This window comes from Tyto alba, unplaced genomic scaffold, assembly GCF_018691265.1.
Source record: "Tyto alba isolate M040663 unplaced genomic scaffold, T.alba_DEE_v4.0 Super-Scaffold_45, whole genome shotgun sequence".
In the NCBI taxonomy this organism is placed as follows: Eukaryota; Metazoa; Chordata; class Aves; order Strigiformes; family Tytonidae; genus Tyto; species Tyto alba.
The window spans coordinates 18,490,669-18,508,767 of record NW_024881321.1 but is presented as its reverse complement, the minus strand read 5'-3'; the positions used below and the strand labels follow the sequence as shown (position 1 = coordinate 18,508,767).

The following is an 18,099-nucleotide window of genomic DNA, read 5'->3' as shown; positions in this document are numbered from 1 at the left end:
GACAGTCTTGCAGGAAAACTTTATTTTAGCCTTTCGGGATGATAGCAGGAATTCACTTAAGGTAATGCTTTTGCAGAAAGCATTGCTTTAATTTTAGGGGTGCTTACCCTGATATATATATATGAAGACATGATTTGCAAAATGTGTCACCACCTGAATATATTAATTACTACCATTATCTGTACAGCACGCCTTTTACTCAAATCTCAATTTTTGTTGTAAAAGGCTGATCAACAGAAGATCCCAGGAATAAAAGGAGCCAAGGAGTAGTAATCTACTTGGATACTTAAATATGTATGGGATATACCTACCTATTAAAGATAAAGAGGATAAAATAAGTACTGCTACAACAAGTGACATATTTTGGACTAACAGTCACAAAAACATATTGCTCTTAAGGAGTTTTGAAGGAGCTGAAGTACAAAGAAATAAAGTTACCAACAAAATTATAGTAACAGTATATTTAAAGGTACTTAAATATACTATAAAGGTATTTAAAGGAGTTCTAAACCCTTTTAAGACATGAGATTGGCTGTACTCAAAGACTCAAAGTTCCAGCTTGTCAGTAGTAACAATAATTGCTTGACAAATAATGGAATTACAGTGGTGCGTATCACGATACTTTCAATAATTGTCTTTGGAATCTTGGATGTATGAGTTTAGGGAATTCCTCCAGCATTTTATTATTAAGTATCATAATTATGAAGTTTCATATTATGTAAGAAGGAGGAAAGAGGACAAGGAAAACATCCCTACTCCTAGAATTTTTGTTTTTATATAAGCAAAAGAGAAAATAAAGGAGATACAACAATTTGTTTTCAGAAAAACAAATGACATAAAACTTCAATAAATGGAAACTGCAAGGCATCCTGACTTAATAACAAGCTAACGTATGACAAAAAAACACACCAAAGTGCTGTCTTCAGATCAGAACAGTCTCAGGTTTTTTTGTTTCAACTGTGATAAAATTCTGAGAAGCTTTTGAAGGACCATAATGGCACAACTCAGAAGTGTTAAAGAACAAATTAAGTTTTGTTTGGAAAATTTGAAGGCTGCTGCCTATAATCAGAATGTCTTTTGAAGTTTGCTTCGACAACAGAAACTTAAATGTTATCTGAAGGATGACTGTACTTATGGACTTAGTTTGAAGTTTCCCAGTTTGATATGTAATGACTTGAGGTTTTGATTTGTCTTCAGTAAAGGAACAAATGTTCAATTGACTATTATAGAAAAGAGCTTGTAAGATTCACACTCGATTTTGTTTGAAGAATGCTCAAATACAAATAGAATTGTTGCTTATGTTATGCTTATATTGTGCTTATAATATATGTATGCTTATATTATGCTTATAGCCAAGAAAGGCCATACCAAAAGCAGTGTGTTAATGCACTTCTGATAAGGGCAGAAATGCTTTGGAAGGATTTGTTGGAAAAGTACGCAGTTGGAATTGTACCCACTGTCAGTCACTCATAAACTAAAATTAAAAAGGCTTGAGGTTGACAGCAAAACTACAATTCTAGGACGCAATGACAAAAACAAAAAAATCTTCTTGTAAGTGTGGTTAATTTAAGTCATAGAGGAGGATAAGTATCCTTGTACACTAAACTGCTCCAAGAAAATTTTTTGAGCATTTGTCAGGCCTAGAATCTTATGTTCTGGAAAGATGTTTTGAAAGATCAGATCTTTCAGGACAACCATAAGAAATCCAGAAGAGAAGGGGAAATTTTGCTTACTTGTTGACCAAGTGATTTTGGTTGTCTATGCCAAGGCTTAATCACTATCATATTGAGGGCATGAATTAGTTTATAATTATCATTCAACTGCTTTGAAAAAGCAAATCAAACCAGATCTTTTATATACCTTATTGAAATTGATTTGTGCACAATATTGTTTAGGAGAACCTAATTTGACATACAGAGTGGATTTCAAATAAAAAACTATTTGTCAAGGGTAAGCGTAAGATTTTATTTCAAAATTAAAATGAATCCTTAGAATAGGGAGGGAGGATCTTTTTCCGTTATGATACTGAAGAAATAGCTATTGAAATATTTACTTGTTTCTGTGATGCATTTATTATTACTCTGTTTTTATCAAGATAGGTCATTGGGCTTGGAAGAGTGTAGCAATTAATACATTTCTGTGGTTTGAAAGGCATCTAGTCAAAAGAGACATTTCAGAAAAATGCTTATTTTCTGCCAAATAAAAATATAATGATTGCAAAAGGTTAACACTGAGGCATTGCCTCACCCTCTGTGATTTATTTGATTGTTTCTTTTATTACTTTATCATAAACTGTTTTACTTATTCTATGCCAAAAATCAGTCAGTCATGTTTTTTTAATATAATTTTGTATCATGTGAACTTACTTTCACTTAATCCACCATCCAGGAGTGAGTATGATGGAGATCTGCAATCACAACTTTTGAACAAAGCTAATGAAGAAGATAAAAACTGTAGCAGGGCTCTTTCTGTTGTGAGTGCTGTTGTACGAGCAGCCAAAGACCTGTTGCACAGGGCTCTTGCTGTAGACGGTAAGACTTTTGAAAATTGACTTTCAAAATTTAATTTTCAAAACTTCTTTCTTTGATAACAAGAGATAATAGTAGAATATCAGTAATACAAAAATTGTGATACTTATATTTTTCTTTCCAAAGAACATTTTTCTAACCTTCCATTCCTGTAGGTATTCAACTGTGAGTAACTTTCTAAGTCATTGAGTTGCACTTGAGATATCTATAGGCAGATACCACATATAAATTTGCTCATCGATTTAGCAAGTATCATATTACAGCTGGTAAGATTCTCTATTTCCAAAAGATATGCTGTGATGGGTCAGTTCTAAATGTTATTGCTTGCTTTGCACAGTTGTGGTAGTCAGGAAGACTGATGAATGTAATGCATTTACGTTTAGAAGCACTTAAGCATCCTTTTTTGAGAAATGTAGGCAATAGCCTTAAAACTGAATGGTTTTAGGCTACCATCTTCAGCCATTCTAATCAAAATGTCCAGAATATTACATAGTGCTATAGAAATGGATTTGGAGGGTTGGGAGAAGCTTGTTGTGCTAGTTTTTTTTACCATAGAAAGTATGAACACAGCTTGACAAAATGGCAAAGAACTCAATAAAATTACGGTCCAGGAGGAGGAAGTTTTTTAACAGAGAACTGTATAGAATGGCATGTTTATCTCAGGTGAAGTTTGCAGGTTTAGAATTTGACAATGCCTAGATAATGAAAACAATTTGAAGTAATAACTAGTGTGGAAACTAGAACCTTAACTCATATGAAGGAAACCAGAAAAATAAGATGTGTTTTGAACCATGGTACATTGATTAATACCTATGCTGTAATTATTTTTGTTTAGCTGAAGACATTCCAGAACTACTCAGCTCTTCCAGTCTGTTTTCAATGCTGCTTCCCCTCATAATAGCCTACATAGGACCAGTAGCAGCAGCTATTCCCAAGGTATGCTCCTCAGCAGAAATTACTGAAGAAATTTAAGAATTTTATACAAGGAGAAGGCTTACTCTAGAAATCTGAAAGTCTTGATTTCTTATAATTTTATGAATTAGCGGTTTATATTTGACCACATGACTCATCATGGATTTTCTAAGAGTCAAGAATTTTTAAAACATGTCCTGTTTTAAAAATTACTATTTTTATTTTCAACTTAAATTGAAGACATTATGAAAAAATACCTTAAGGAAGCAAACGGAAAGATGGCTGGCTTTAACAGTAGGAAAAGACAAGAAATTAGAAGGATCTGCATTTATGACTCATTGATGAATATTGGTGGGATGAAATGTTTTTTATATTATGTAAATTATATTTTTACAGTAAACATCCAAAGCAGTGGTAACTGCTTATTAAATTAAGATTTTTCTATCAAATTTAGAGATGGGAAGATGTCAGCTATAAATAAAAATAAACTTACTTTTCAGTGGCATAGCATTCTTCCATGTGCCTCATCTGGAACACTTGAAATCTGTTATTAGATTTAGAAATGTCACTAATCCTTAGCTAGTAGACACTGTTGCCTTTTATTGCTTTTTCATGAACTGTAAGCTCTCTTCTGACACCTCTTGAAAGGGGGAGGAAAGAGGACTAGCCATCTGAAATCTAGCAGATTAATTTCATTAAAAATAGTTTCAAATTTTGGTTACCTTGTTGCTGTGCTGAACTGGTGTGTAGAGCCAAGTATTTTGCTTTAGAAGTGTTCCTCTCCTTTGAAAATGTCATAAAGATTACAGGGAACAATGCAGTGCTTAACACTATCTGCATTAAAATACGTTGAATAACTGAAAAAGCAATGTGTAATAATATTTTAAATAATAAATAATATAATAAGGTTGTTATGAAACAGGGTAACTGGACTATGACTTCAGTATGGTATTTGCTTCCTGTCAATTCATGTTTATTGTTTGTTAATGTTCCGGCTTTTTAGTAGAAGCTGTTTCAATGAAGGTGTCTCAGTTGGGTACAGATTTTTGTTTCAGCTTTGGCAAGTCTCCAGTAGAAGTATTTGAGATTAATGTAGTGATACTTTTTCTATCGGGACTGTAGATGCAGAATTGGAAGATAACTGAATGAATTGCAGTAGTGTTATTCTGACAATATCCAAAACGACCACTGTAGAGAAATGTAAGTTTGGGAGTACTGTTTTCACCTAGTCATAGGTAATACTTTATTGCGTGTGGTGTTACGTTACAGGTTGCTGTTGAGGTCTTTGGCCTAGTACAACAGTTACTTCCTTCTGTGGCAGTTCTGAATCAGAAATACGCTCCTCCAGCTTTTAACCCAAATCAGTCTACGGACAGCACCACTGGAAACCAGCCAGAGCAAGGGCTTTCAGCTTGTACTACCTCCAATCACTATGCTGTTGTAGAAAGTGAGCATCCCTATAAGCCTGCCTGTGTTACACACTATAAGGTAAGAACCATTTGGAAGTGCTTGCACAGTTTCTTAAAAGCTTTTGACATGTGAGTTTTGTTTTGTCAACATTTACTATCTGAAAAATTGTTACCATGGATGATAATGCATATTGTCTAATATAGGAGACAGTTTTCTATACGATTACTGTACTGATCTCTGGAGAAACCTGTTTGTCCAATAAGTATAGTGGAAACTAGTGTAGTTTTAACCCCCTATAAGTCCTTAAATGTGATCAGTCTTAGGTTTTCCTACTGTCATGCACAGTTTTTTTGCTCTTAACTGTACAGATTATAGGAGTTGGAAGTCTTTATCTATACATTATCTAATCATATCTCAGACTTTCTTACGTAATGCTAAAACAACGCTTTGTAAAAATACCTAATGTCAATTCCAGTGAAATTGATATGCATTATAGTGTGGGTAGCCCTATGCTGGCTATTGCTGGTCTGCCAATTTAAATTTTTTGTTATTTACTTTCACTTGGACCATCATTTGGCATTGCAGAACTGTCTGAAGTCCTCTTTAACTGTGTTGTCACTTGGCGTAGGATTCATTCTGCCTTACATGGATGACTATTGCAATAAAACTAGATTTTCCTCAGCAGAGAAAGGGTGCTTCCTCTAATTGAGTAAAGGGCTGAGGCATGAATTACAAGCCTGAGAGATAATAAATCCCATATTTCAGTTCTTGAAGTAGTGAATTCTGCAGTCACATTGATTCCACAACTGTAAATCCAGAGGTAGCAAACCTGGAATCAAGTAAGAGTTGGAGGAGGCCATTAATTACTCTTCCACTTGCTTATCCTGTGAGACATCCACTGCAGAAAATGTAGTTGTCGTATGATCTTCCAGATGCAATGATGTTTATTATTGTTCTAAAGGTTTATGGAGCTCACCTGAAGCCTTAGGCTTAGTTGTTACTGCTTTTGAATTTCTGTAGCTATATGCCATCGTACTGCAGGCCATACTCACAAGTGCAATTCAGCTGCTGTGTACTTTTCTGTGATTGCACAAAACAGATGTTGAATACACGTGTGTGTGTGTGTGTGTGTGTGTGTGTGTTCAAGTTTGCATTTAAAAAGATATTTGAGAGTTAAATGTTTGTAGTACTCTGTGGTTGTTTTGCTTAGTGCAGAGTTCTTAAAAACAATCACAGATGGTATCATAAGCATAAATACTTAATCTGAACATAAGTTATAATACATGATTATAATTCAGTGAGGTGTAAAGCATTTCAGGTATATCTGAATTTCAAAGAATTAAGTGGGTTAATGTTATTCTAAAGCGTGTCAAAACAACTGTACAGAATTCCATAACTGAATCACTTTCATAGCCTATAGAGTTAAAACCAAACGAAAATTAAGAAATAAAAGTAAAAAAAAAAAAAACAACCACCCCCAAAACTTGCACATAATCAGACTATTGTTTTGTTTTAGGTGACTTTTCCTGAATGTGTCAGGTGGATAACAATAGAGTTTGACACTCAGTGTGGCACTGCTCAGTCAGAGGATGTTCTTCGTTTACTAATTCCTGTTAGAATTGCACAGAGTCTGGGATTTGGACCAAAGCATGCTTCTGTTCATGAAAACCTTAATTCATGGATAGAACTGAAAAAATTCTCTGGATCTTCAGGGTGGCCTACCATGGTGTTAGTGTTGCCAGGTAATAAATAGTTACTGCAATAATTCTAGTAATGTGAATTATTAAAATAATGAAAGAAAGTTTGATTTTTCTGCAAAACTATCTTAGAAAACAAAGTTGAAAAAATGTCTTCATCCAAGCTGGCAAAAGTTCATTTTGAGACAGTGGTTGTACATCAGTTGATTATATTTTTATTGGGTTTCTTGTTTGAAGTGTTGATCTGCATGTTATTCATGGTTTTACTTTGTGTTACATATAAAGCCTAGGTTTTGTGTATGTTCATGTAGAAGAAACATACAGAAATAGGAGAAATAATAATATAAAAAAATTATTTTATTTTTCTTTTACTTCCCATAAGGAAATGAAGCACTTTTTTCTCTGGAGACTGCATCAGACTATGTGAAAGATGAAAAGGCTTGTTTTTATGGTTTCAAATGTTATGCAATTGGATATGAATTTAGTCCAGGATCTGATGAGGTAAGGAAAAAGTGAAATGGCTACAATTGCTGCACCTATTAATTCTCTCCTGTAAGGCCAGGGGTTTTGAAAAAAAATTTGTATTTCCATTTCTGACTAGCATTAGCAAAATATTTTGAAATAAATTTCAGAGAAGTTTTAAACATTTTTTCTTACAGGCATTATTTGTTTGGAATTCTTTAATATAAATATTATTGGAATAGTTTTTTGTTTGGTTGTTTTTTTTAATAACTGTGACAGTCTGCAAGCACATAGCATGTTTTTATCTATTATTTCAATAGGATATGAAATTTCTTAAAATTATGACCTAGTTTTCCATCAGAAATCCAAAGAATTGAGGCTTTCAGATACACGTTGATTACTATTTTACTGTCACTGTTAACTATGGGATGACAAGCCTGCATTATTTTTCCAGTGTTCACTCATACCAGAACTCTCAGACAACCTGGAAATGCTGTGCTCATTTAGGCTACCTGTGATTTTGCACACTGGTCACTTCATCTTGCACTTTAGGACATCAGTTGTTTCCACCGCTGTTTCTTTGTTGCAAAGAGAAGACAAAATTTATTCATGTCCTTGGGCCAGTGCTTTATTTTGATTTATTTTAAAAGATTATTGAAAATACTTAATATGCTTTACAATAATTCCAGAAAAATAACCCTTCTGTTATCTTTGGAGTCTTTGGGCCTATTGCTTCACATGAACTTCATAAGGTCTGCATCTTGCTTACATGACAACCCTCACAGAAGATTTACCTCTTCTTATTTCCTGGGTTCTGCTCCAGCTAAATCATGTCTTCAAGTTTTCAAAACATGAGATTTTTTTGAATTTTATATCAGATAAGAAAACATATCATAAAATCATTATCTATCATGGTCTAATTGGCTTGCAACAAATCAAATTTATAAATTCTTATAGATAATCTGACTAGTCTATGTTTGAGTAATAATAATTTTTACTTAAGCAGGAAAAAAAGATGCAGATTCGGGCATGTCATTAATTCTTTAAAAACATTCACAAACAAAGCTGCTGTAATTTTTTTAACACTAAGTGCTAGCCAATATGTTAACTATATCATCTAAAGAAACATTTCAAGTAACTGTTTCCAAACATACCTTTTTATAGTCCAAACACTCTAAATTAAAGTTCTGTAAATAGAAAGCAGGTTTTACAGTGTTTAAACTACCTTGCATCTGAGGACTAAAACCTCCGTAAGTAACTTAATTTAAACAATTGAACACGATGCAAGTTTCTTGTTCTTCTGGGAACTTCGTGATGACAGTTTTCTGAAGTGTTACCACTGGTAGAAAAAGAAGCATATATTCTGGTGACCACTGTGTTTTCTCTAGTTTAAGGAAAAAAGTATCAGTAAGACCTAATTCAAGTCAGTGGGATTAATTTTTGCACATCTGGTTCTCATTCCTTCCAAAGAACAAGCCTCGGGTACCATTACCTAACTATAGGTTATTGAATGACATTCGCTGTTAGGGAAGTCTCTGCAAAAACTGAAAGATGTCACTGAGTGACAGCCAGTGCATCAAGGAATTGGGTGTAGTTAACTATTAAGCTTTGTTTAAACCGAGTATTTTTGCAAATAATGGCAATTTATGCTTTGATGAATGAAAAGGAAGGCTTTTTACTGGTCATTATTAAATGTACAAAATATATGCAAAAACTGCCTTTTGCATAAAGGGTGTTCACACAACAGGGAAGTGCCCCGTGGGCTGATCCACATTTCACATCTTTACTTGCTTGCTATTTCATAACCTGCTGTTTTGAGTCCTATAACGATGTAGTTTAGCAAGGATTTCGTTTCAACTTAAATTTTGGAGTTTTTTCAGTCTGCTTGGGAATCTCAGAGAATGTAAGTCAAGTCTGAGATTACTGATTTTGAAGACTCTTTCTAAAAGAAGGATTTTTTTTTTTACCTACTTTATATATTTCTAGTTTCTTTAATCTGCCTAGAAAATCCATTAGATGGAGGTTTCCCATCTCCCCCACTGTTTTTTCGTGGTGGGTTTTGTTGTTTTTTTCCTCCATGAGAGGCATCTGTCAGACGTGTGCTGAACCACCCACGTATTTTTTTACGGTTTAAAATTGGCATTAGTGTCAATACCATTTTTGTGAGCAAAGTTAAAGAGTGTGTGCCTACTTGTAGCTGGGAGAAGTTGAAGGGAAAATATCAGATACATTTCTCTATGGTTTAAAAAGTAGCTACAACCTCCCTAACCATACCACTCTTTCCCCATTCCTTGCACCCAGCCTCTTTCCCTCTGTGTATTTGAAAACCATGAGTGTGGTCTGCTCTTTTGTTTCTTATGAACAAGGTTGAAAGATAATGATGGAGAGATTCTCAGGTGTTTTCAGTGGCAAGTCTAGTGGGAGAGCGGGGGAGTCTTATTCCTTAGAACAGCAGCGCTGATGGGAAGAAATTACTTTCCAGGGCAAGTAAAAGGGAGAAGCTGTCAAGGCACCTCCCAGGATTTATAATGGAGAAAGGGAAATTACAGAATCTTTTTCCCATCCTCACTGCTCCAATTAGAGAAAAGGAAGAGGAAGAAATATTACAAAAAGTACTTCCTCTAAACAAGATGAAACTGTGAGCTTGTGTGGTACGTGTATCTGTACATCTTAGAAGAGGCATTGCTTTGCAATCTGAGTATGTATTGGTAGGGGGTTTGTATTAGGAAGTTTCCTTTCTCTTTAACATTACAGACAAAAGACAGTTATCATCTTCAGGTGTTCTTACTAGGCTACTAGAAGCATGGTAATCCATTTATTAATACTCCTATCTAGTTGAAATTGCTTTAAAGATTTTGGTATGCTGGCCCATGTCACAGCCGAACATGACAGCTGTACAGCACGAAGTGGATCGCTGAGAAACCTCTAACTGGAATACACAATTAATATCTCTTAGGATGAAGCAGTGTCAGGGAAACTTACTCATTGTGCTGTTTACTTAGACACTATTTTTGCTTTAAAATTTGTTTCAATTTGAAGGGTATTATTCAGCTGGAGAAAGAGTTGGCGAATTTAGGAGGATCATGTGCAGCAGCTTTGATGAAGAAAGATCTAGCGCTTCCTATTGGTAAGTCCTACTCAAAGAACATACTTTGTTATTTCATCATTGTTTCAGGTTTTCTGACTTAATACTACGTTTAAGTCTTAATGTTGCTTTTACTTAGAGATAATAATATGAAAATAATTCTTAAAACTGAATTAATCAAACAAGATAATGAAGTGGTGGTGTTTTCTGCTTACACTGTTCCCTTCGTGTGTGTATGGGGAGGAGGGAAGCCCAGTCATTTAAATCTGAATGAACTCACCCCATCCACAGGTAGTGTATCAGTGTACGAGCTATGTCCTACAGTTTCCTCGTGGTACTTCACAAATGTGCAGGTATCTTACTTGTATTTCTCTTTCACTGTTTTTTCTCCCTGCACTCCACACCTTTCTGAATGAAAAATACCTGCAGCATTAAATTGCAAAATTTAAAATTACTTGTTTAAAATTGAAAGTGACCATTGCATCTGTAAACCTTATAGCCTAAAATATTTCTGCTTTAGGTTTGTTTTTTTTCCAATTACAAAAAAAAAAGTGCTTACTTTTACAGCAGATGCAGTAAATGGAAGTTTACAGTAACCCAAGTGCAATTTAAAATATAGGAAAAATATGAGTTTATGAAAATTCATGGATATGGAGATTGAATTAGAACATCTAGTGATGCAGCCATATTCTTTGTAATAGCATTTCTCCTATTTAACATTAGTGTATAGGAAAAACAGGCTCATAATCTGTAATAAGATATATTTTTGATCATTTTAATTTAGGAGCACAAATGAGAGCTCAAATGTTGTTAATGAGACTGGAAGTGTGTATTAATGAGCAGGATGGCATTGGTCAGTGTGCAGTTTAACCCCAAAACCTAATTTGAATTTTTTAACCTGGTATTTTGCTTGTTTATTTGAATGTGCAAATTTCTGACTTTATGTTGTAAGTAGGCACCTCATTTGCACTGTTAGAGCTGTATTTCTCTCTCAAAAGTACAGGCAATTCTATGGTTTAAATAGTGCCATCTCTTATCCTCCAAAGAGCCACATTAACTCCTTAGTTTTGTTGACTTCCCTGGCACCCATTTGTCTTGCTGTTCTCCAATGCAGAAGAAAAGAAGCTGAAAATTAAATTCTTCTAATGTAATTTCCCAGATTTTCTAATACCTCATACTTCTCTCTAAAAAGGTTTCTTGTTTTGTTCCAATTTGAATGCCTAAAACAAGAAGGGAAATTAGATGGTACATAGATCGGCTTTATATGCTTTCACCGAGAAGGAATTTGAAATAAAACATGCCTAAATTATCTTTGCAGTCTCAGACAGCTATAAAAGTGGTTGTATATGATCTACAAGAGAGGAGGGATAGGTGCATTGCCTGTGAAGAGTTTCCTGATTATGATGTAATTACAATTGATTCATCTGACCATTTACCTAACACCAACTCAAGGATTTCAGCCTAGTCTGATAGTGTTGCTGATAATATTACAGTGCTGATGACAAATATATTATTTCTCTACAAGACCACTGGACCCTGGGAACAAACAAAACTGATTAATTATAGGCAACAGTGGTAGTATCTGCAAATGGAAACCACTGTGCATCCTTTTTAAGACAGTTTTCAGTTGTGTGTAATTTTGCTTTTAAGTGTTTTGCTTGGTGTTTCACAAAAACATTGTGGAAGAAAAGGAGGTAAAAATGTGTTTTTTCTAGAGCAACATTTAAATGCCTTAGTATCAGACTATTTTTTCTTTTTCTGTACTCTAGATTATTTATCTTCTACCTTTGCTGCAAGTGAAATAGTGTCTTAAAATATACTGTATTACTGCCATTGCCCATCTGCAGGGCAGTATCAGCTTACTCATGGAATGGAGTGTCCTCTAAGAAAAACCTATATAATCATATAAAAGACGGTCTTGTAATGCATGCACACATGAAGGCCCTTTTTATTAGACTTTTCATACTTTATTTTATAATTTCTACAATTTTACCTTTGTTCTGTGTGTGGATGTATACAGGCTGAAAAGTAACCTAAGAAAAAGGCTCACTCCACAAAATAATTAACAACGTAACTTACAATGCCTGAACTTTGGCATTTAGAAGTTAGGCATCTATAGCTAAGCTCGTAGCTCTAACCTTTTAGAATCAGTTTAGACATCTTCAGAGGATAGTTCATGTTGCCCTAAGATTAAGAAAAATTAGATTAATCACCCAAAGGAGGAGCCTGGTTCTCCTGTTTGCTATAAAGATATCTTGTAATATTTAAGTCTGAGCACATTATCTCATGCTTCACTGCCCCACAACTAGGTGAAGTAATACTGCTCCATTTCCCAGATACGCTTTAGACCTCTGGATCCAACTAAGTGCTCTTGAAACCCAGTAATTTTAATGAAGAGACTAAGAAACCTCATGAACATTCTGTCAAGGAAAATAGGATGAGTGAACTGACTTCAAATCAGGAGTTCCTAGTTGTTACTGGCATCCTTGCAGGACCCTCCCATCTTCAGTTTTATTTGCATGATTTATCTTGGTGTATTGACTTTAAGGAGTTTCTCCTTCACAAAGAAGTACCTTGCTTTTTAGTAATTGTTATAGTGGGTATATTCTGTATACAAGTAGCCAAATACTTGTGTAAGTATTCCTCTAGAATAATTAGGGGAAAAAGTGTTTTGAAAGAGCATCAGGAATGTTTAGCCTTTTTTTGCTCCAAAGGAATATGGACCAGACAGTGATTCCTTTCTGTACTAGAACTTTATCTATGAGAGTACACCCAAATACTATTTGAGTTACCATGTTCAAAAAGTCACTCTTCCTCCTTCTCAGTTCTCCCAGACTTAAATTTAATATACTTCTTCCCAGGAGAGATATCTGGTCTGTGACAAAGATCTAACTTAACCAGCAGTGTGGAATTGATGGAGGCATTTAACATTATTACTTACTTAATTGCTACAAATTTGGTAGAAGTTATATGAGAGCTGAATTTTTTCTATATCTTTATTCCTTTTAATTTTAAAAAATGCATTAGAACTTGATTCTTATCATTTCCCTTTCTCTGTTCTGACTTTGCCAGTTGTGGTTTAAACCCAGTTGGCAGCCAAACGCCACACAGCCGCTCACTGTGTGGGGTAAAGGGAGACTCATAGGTTGAGATAAAAACAGTTTAGTAACTGAAATAAAATTAAAAAATAACAATAATAGAAAGTACAAATGGGTAGTTCACAATGTGATTGCTCACCACCTGGTAACTGATACCCGGCCCATTCCCAGCTAGCGATCCCAAAACACCAAGATCCCACAATCACAATCCTGGAAGCGAGAGCGTGCCCCCTCTTTCCCAGCTGCCCCTCCTTTATATACTGAGCATGATGTTACATGTTATGGAATATTTCACTGGCCAACTTGGGTCCAGTGCTCTGGCTCTGCTCCCTCCCAGCTTCTTGTGCACCTGCACACGGGCAGGACATGGGCAGTTGGAGAGTCCTTGATCTCTCAGCAACAGCTGAAAACATCAGTGTGTTATAAGCATTCTTCTCATACCTAATCCCATACTGAATCCAAAGCACAACATTGTTTCAGATACTAAGAAGAAAAATTAACTCTATCCCAGCCAAAACCAGGACACTAGTAGAATTGCCTGACGTGTTTTTGAGAGAGAGTAGAAATATGGTAATCTTATCTGGTTTATTTTTTTGTTAAAAGACTGTGTTTGGCAATTCTGGTCACCTTGGAATCAGACTTTTGTATTTGTGAGAAAGAAATATTGTATAATAGAATGTATTTGAGTTTTATGTCTTGGGAGGAATCATAGTTTACAAAATTGTGCAGAATTTATCAGCTTCTCAAATACTGTTACTAGAATAAGCTCTTGAAAGGGAGCAACTGGTGCATACTCATAGGTACTGCTTCCCAGAAACCATCCTGATGTCCCAAAATCTGTTTCAGAAAATATATAGTCATATCCAAAGATTTGCCATACATACGTCTTGGAGATAAGATGATAAGTACCAGATTTTTGTTTTGTGTAACATACATTGTTTATTTGCTTGTGCACTGAACTACACAGTACTGCATGTTTACTGTGTTATTTGAAAATATTAATCTTTCAACTGCTGGTTAAACAATATTACATGTCATCATGCAAACTTACATTTTGTAATATAAAAGGCTTCACTAAACATAAATTAATTTCACACTCTATAATATGTAGATAAATGTCAATATTATTCTTAGAAAAAATATATGTTTATATTTTTACAGCAGGCAATGAATTTGAAGAAGATCTTGAGATACTTGAAGAGGCTGCCTTACAGGTATGCTGCAGCTTTTTATCCATTACAATATACGTAAGCACATAATTACATTTAAATTTTTGAACTGCTACAGAAGAAATTAATTTCTAAGGTTTTTATAATGAAAGGGAATCCAGCTTGTTATAAAACAGTTTAAGAAAGTCTTACTTTTTAGCTTAGTACCTACATTAAAACTTACTTTTTAGCTTAGTATTTATATTAAAACTCTTTTATAACAAATCTGCTGAGAAAAAAAATTCATCTAATATCACATAGAACGTTAGATGACCAAGTAGATTTCAAAATATCTGCTTAGCTTAAGTTGTACTATTTATTAAATTTCAAATGTTACAAAAATTAATCCTTCATGTCTTTACTTGCAGAAATAAAATCATTTTTTCTGTTGAGCAGTTAACATTTATAAAGTCCCAGATAATATGATTGCAGTTGTTCTGGTTTGATGATGGTATTTTCTTTGTTGTGATGGCAGCTAAACCTGGTTAGTAACTCCCTATTTATAACCCTAGCTGATGATGAATAGTGAAAAGAGAGTTCTCACATTCTCTCTCTTCCCTAATTGGCTTCAGGGCAACTTTTGAAATTCAGTTGTCACAGTACTTGCTGGAAAAACATGTCAGTGCTACAGTATGACACCATTGCTTAGGTGACAGAATAGTAAACAGAAACTGTCTAGGAGGAATCAGATGTTCCTTGGAAGAAATATTTTTTCATCAATCTGTTCTTGTGTTCTAATTCAAAGTGTGAGCTAGGAGTGTGCATGCAAGTGATGGATTCATTATTGCTTTTCGTCCTGTCTGGTTTTCCACCTTCTTTCCCTTCTCGCAAAGAAGGGATTTCTTTTACTTTGTCTCACCCAAAAATATTTTTCTTTGAGATCTGCCTTCCCAAAAGTTATATCTTTAGCCTTCCTATTTTCTTTTGGAACATACACATTGGTCACATTCTCAGAATGTTTTTCTTCATTCTTCTCCAGAAATTCTCCTGCAGCTCAAGCTTGTTTAATCTCTTTTGACATAAATTAATATTTTATAGATGGAGATGACTTTTTTTGTTTTAAACTTTCATCAGAGTAAAGTTTATCCACTCTTCTCCTCCTTGAATGGTTTTCAGTGTCCAAAATGCCTGTACAAATTGTGTCATATTACGGGAAAGTGTCTACAGGTAAGATACTGAAAAACTGTTTTATGTCTCCACCTTTTCATCCCCTCCTCAACCTCTGCAAAAAAAAAGGTGTGCAAATCTCACTCCGGCATTCTTGGGAAAGGCTTGGCACTATCTCACTCACCAACCATTTTGGAAGCTCTCGAAGGAAATCTTCCACTGCAGGTACAAAGCAATGAGCAGTCATTTCTGGAGGATTTCATTGCTTGTGTACCAGGATCAAGTGGTGGACGACTTGCAAGGTAAAAATTTGTGCTGCATGAATAAACCCATTACTTCATAGTTGTGATGTTCAACTTCTGCATCAAAGTAGATGTTTAGTTATCTGCTAAATTTTAAAATGTGTGCACTGTTGCTTGTCTATACAACTAGATACAGAACTTTAATAGTTACATCAAATATTAGTTAAATACAAATGGCCATATTTTTTCTACTAATATATTAGATTTATGTATTCAGACCTTCTGCATCCTTTCTTAGCGGGAAGTCATGTTTGTACAGAGTAAGAATTTATCTTTTGGGGATCTATAAGAGATTGTAATGTTTTTTTTTTTTTCTTTGCTGTAGGTGGCTTCAGCCAGATTCATATGCTGATCCTCAAAAAACATCATTGATTTTGAATAAGGATGACATTCGATGTGGTTGGCCAACAGTTATTACAGTGCAAACAAAAGACCAGTATGGGGATGTTGTTCATGTACCTAATATGAAGGTAATTATTGTCATCTTGGCTGTTCTTATACTTTATTATGCCGTCTTTGAATATTCGTTGTAGATATTCCACAGAATACTCTTTTATAGGGCAGAAAGTGGTATTTGTAAATTTGGTGTAGTCAAACTCTCTTACCTCCAAATGCACAAAATTACAAAGTTCTGTATTACACCAGCACCATTTCATGCAATTTATATCTTGTAAGTAATGAGCTACACATGCTTAGTTGTGAAAATAATAAGTTGCAGGTGACATTTGATGGTGATGATGTGTAAGGTGACAAGAATCCATTTTTTAACCTGTAAGTCAAGAAAGAATATCATAGACTGTAGTCTGAATAAATCTGATGGAAAAAGAAGCACATTGATGGATCATTTTACAGTCACTTTATTTTAGACTAGAACAGCACTTCCCCCTTTTCTGTTTCTAATATTTGGAAGTTCCTGTAGTCTTTGAAATTAATAAAATAACTGTCAAGGTCTGGGGTTCTTGGGTTTTGCTTGAGCCTCTTCAGTTAATCACAGATTTTAAAAAAAAAAAAAAAAATGTTGTTGTTGATGTACTGGAAAGGAAGTTTTCCTGACAGCCTAAGGAAGAATTAGAAAATCTTTGTACCCTTTGGAGTAAAACCTACGTGATACATATAAAAAGAGAGTGCTTGGTTTGAAGTACTGAAACATGCAAACAAGTTGAACACAAAATAGTTTTCACATGGTTCTAATAAATTAGGTTACATCTGTGTTTTAAAGCCCATCATTACTGTGGAGTAGTTGGTTTTATTCAAGCCCAAAAGTAGATGAAGTACCTTTTACAAAGGCATGATTTCTGTAATAAGAGCTCTCAAAGCTATTCTTTGTATAGGATGTAATAACTGAGAGTTACCTCACAGTAAGCTGTAAACTCATTAGTGAACAGGGAATCTACAACAGCAGGACAAGAATCAACTTAGTCACAAACATATGTGTGGTTACTGACTTAAATTTGTGTCAGAGGAAGTAGAAAACTCTTTAAGTATTGATTTTATTCTACTAATCAGGAAACTGATATATCAAAATATCAAATTTATTGTTTGATTTCTTATTTAATTATTGCTTTTTTTCTCAAATATGTTAAAGTAACAGAAATCTTAATTCAGTTTAATCATTCTGTTGACTCATTCAGTGTGCAATGCACTGATACAATTTCCAGTGAAGGAAGTCAAACTTTGATAAAACAGTGCATGGAGTCTGCAGTGTTGAAACATACTTTATTGCAGGATGAGTAATGTGTAAACTTATTTTCCAGATAGTCTGTTTTTCAGGTGGCAGTTTCTTTAAGACAGGATGCCATCTAGCCGTAACTCCATGCTTTCAAGATAAAAGTTTTTCTCGGTGGGAAGGAAGCATTACTATTCTCCTTTAGAAACCTATGTACAGCTGACTACGTTACCCGCACTAGTGGAGGTCTGTGGTACCTCTGGGGTAAAAGAAGTCAGTCACAATATTTGTTAAAGAGCACAATATAAGCGTACAGTGCTGATGCAGTAGGATGGCAGAGCTAGCCAAGATCCGATCTGGCTGCTGCTGATGCAGATCTAGTCGGGCCCGGATGATTCACTCTGAAACCTGTGCACCCACTTAGAAGGCTCTTCCTACTTTGTAGCACTTTCTGTTGTGGGAAAACTTAACTAGGCATACCAGACTACGGGCTGCTTCGCAGGGAGTGCCCTGGGACGGGCAGAACTGACATTGGCCTTTACTGATCATGTACCAAGACGGCTGGGCGCTCCTCTCCTGTACATCTACATTTTTCAGAGATGCTGTGCATGGCTTTGCAAATGG

At 34.9% G+C, this 18,099-nt stretch overlaps 1 protein-coding gene across 16 annotated transcripts in view; it reads left to right on the top strand.

Annotated features, from left to right (window-relative positions):
- MYCBP2 (MYC binding protein 2) overlaps positions 1 to 18,099 on the top strand; it is a 199,575-nt gene that overhangs the window by 103,711 nt on the left and 77,765 nt on the right. For all 16 annotated transcript variants that reach the window (XM_042806211.1, XM_042806215.1, XM_042806222.1 and 13 more), the window contains 9 exons: positions 2,389 to 2,531; positions 3,364 to 3,464; positions 4,710 to 4,928; positions 6,367 to 6,592; positions 6,930 to 7,048; positions 10,049 to 10,136; positions 14,354 to 14,406; positions 15,637 to 15,809; positions 16,135 to 16,279. In XM_042806211.1, the coding sequence (XP_042662145.1) occupies positions 2,389 to 2,531; positions 3,364 to 3,464; positions 4,710 to 4,928; positions 6,367 to 6,592; positions 6,930 to 7,048; positions 10,049 to 10,136; positions 14,354 to 14,406; positions 15,637 to 15,809; positions 16,135 to 16,279 (1,267 nt within the window). The remainder of the gene's footprint in view (positions 1 to 2,388; positions 2,532 to 3,363; positions 3,465 to 4,709; positions 4,929 to 6,366; positions 6,593 to 6,929; positions 7,049 to 10,048; positions 10,137 to 14,353; positions 14,407 to 15,636; positions 15,810 to 16,134; positions 16,280 to 18,099) is intronic.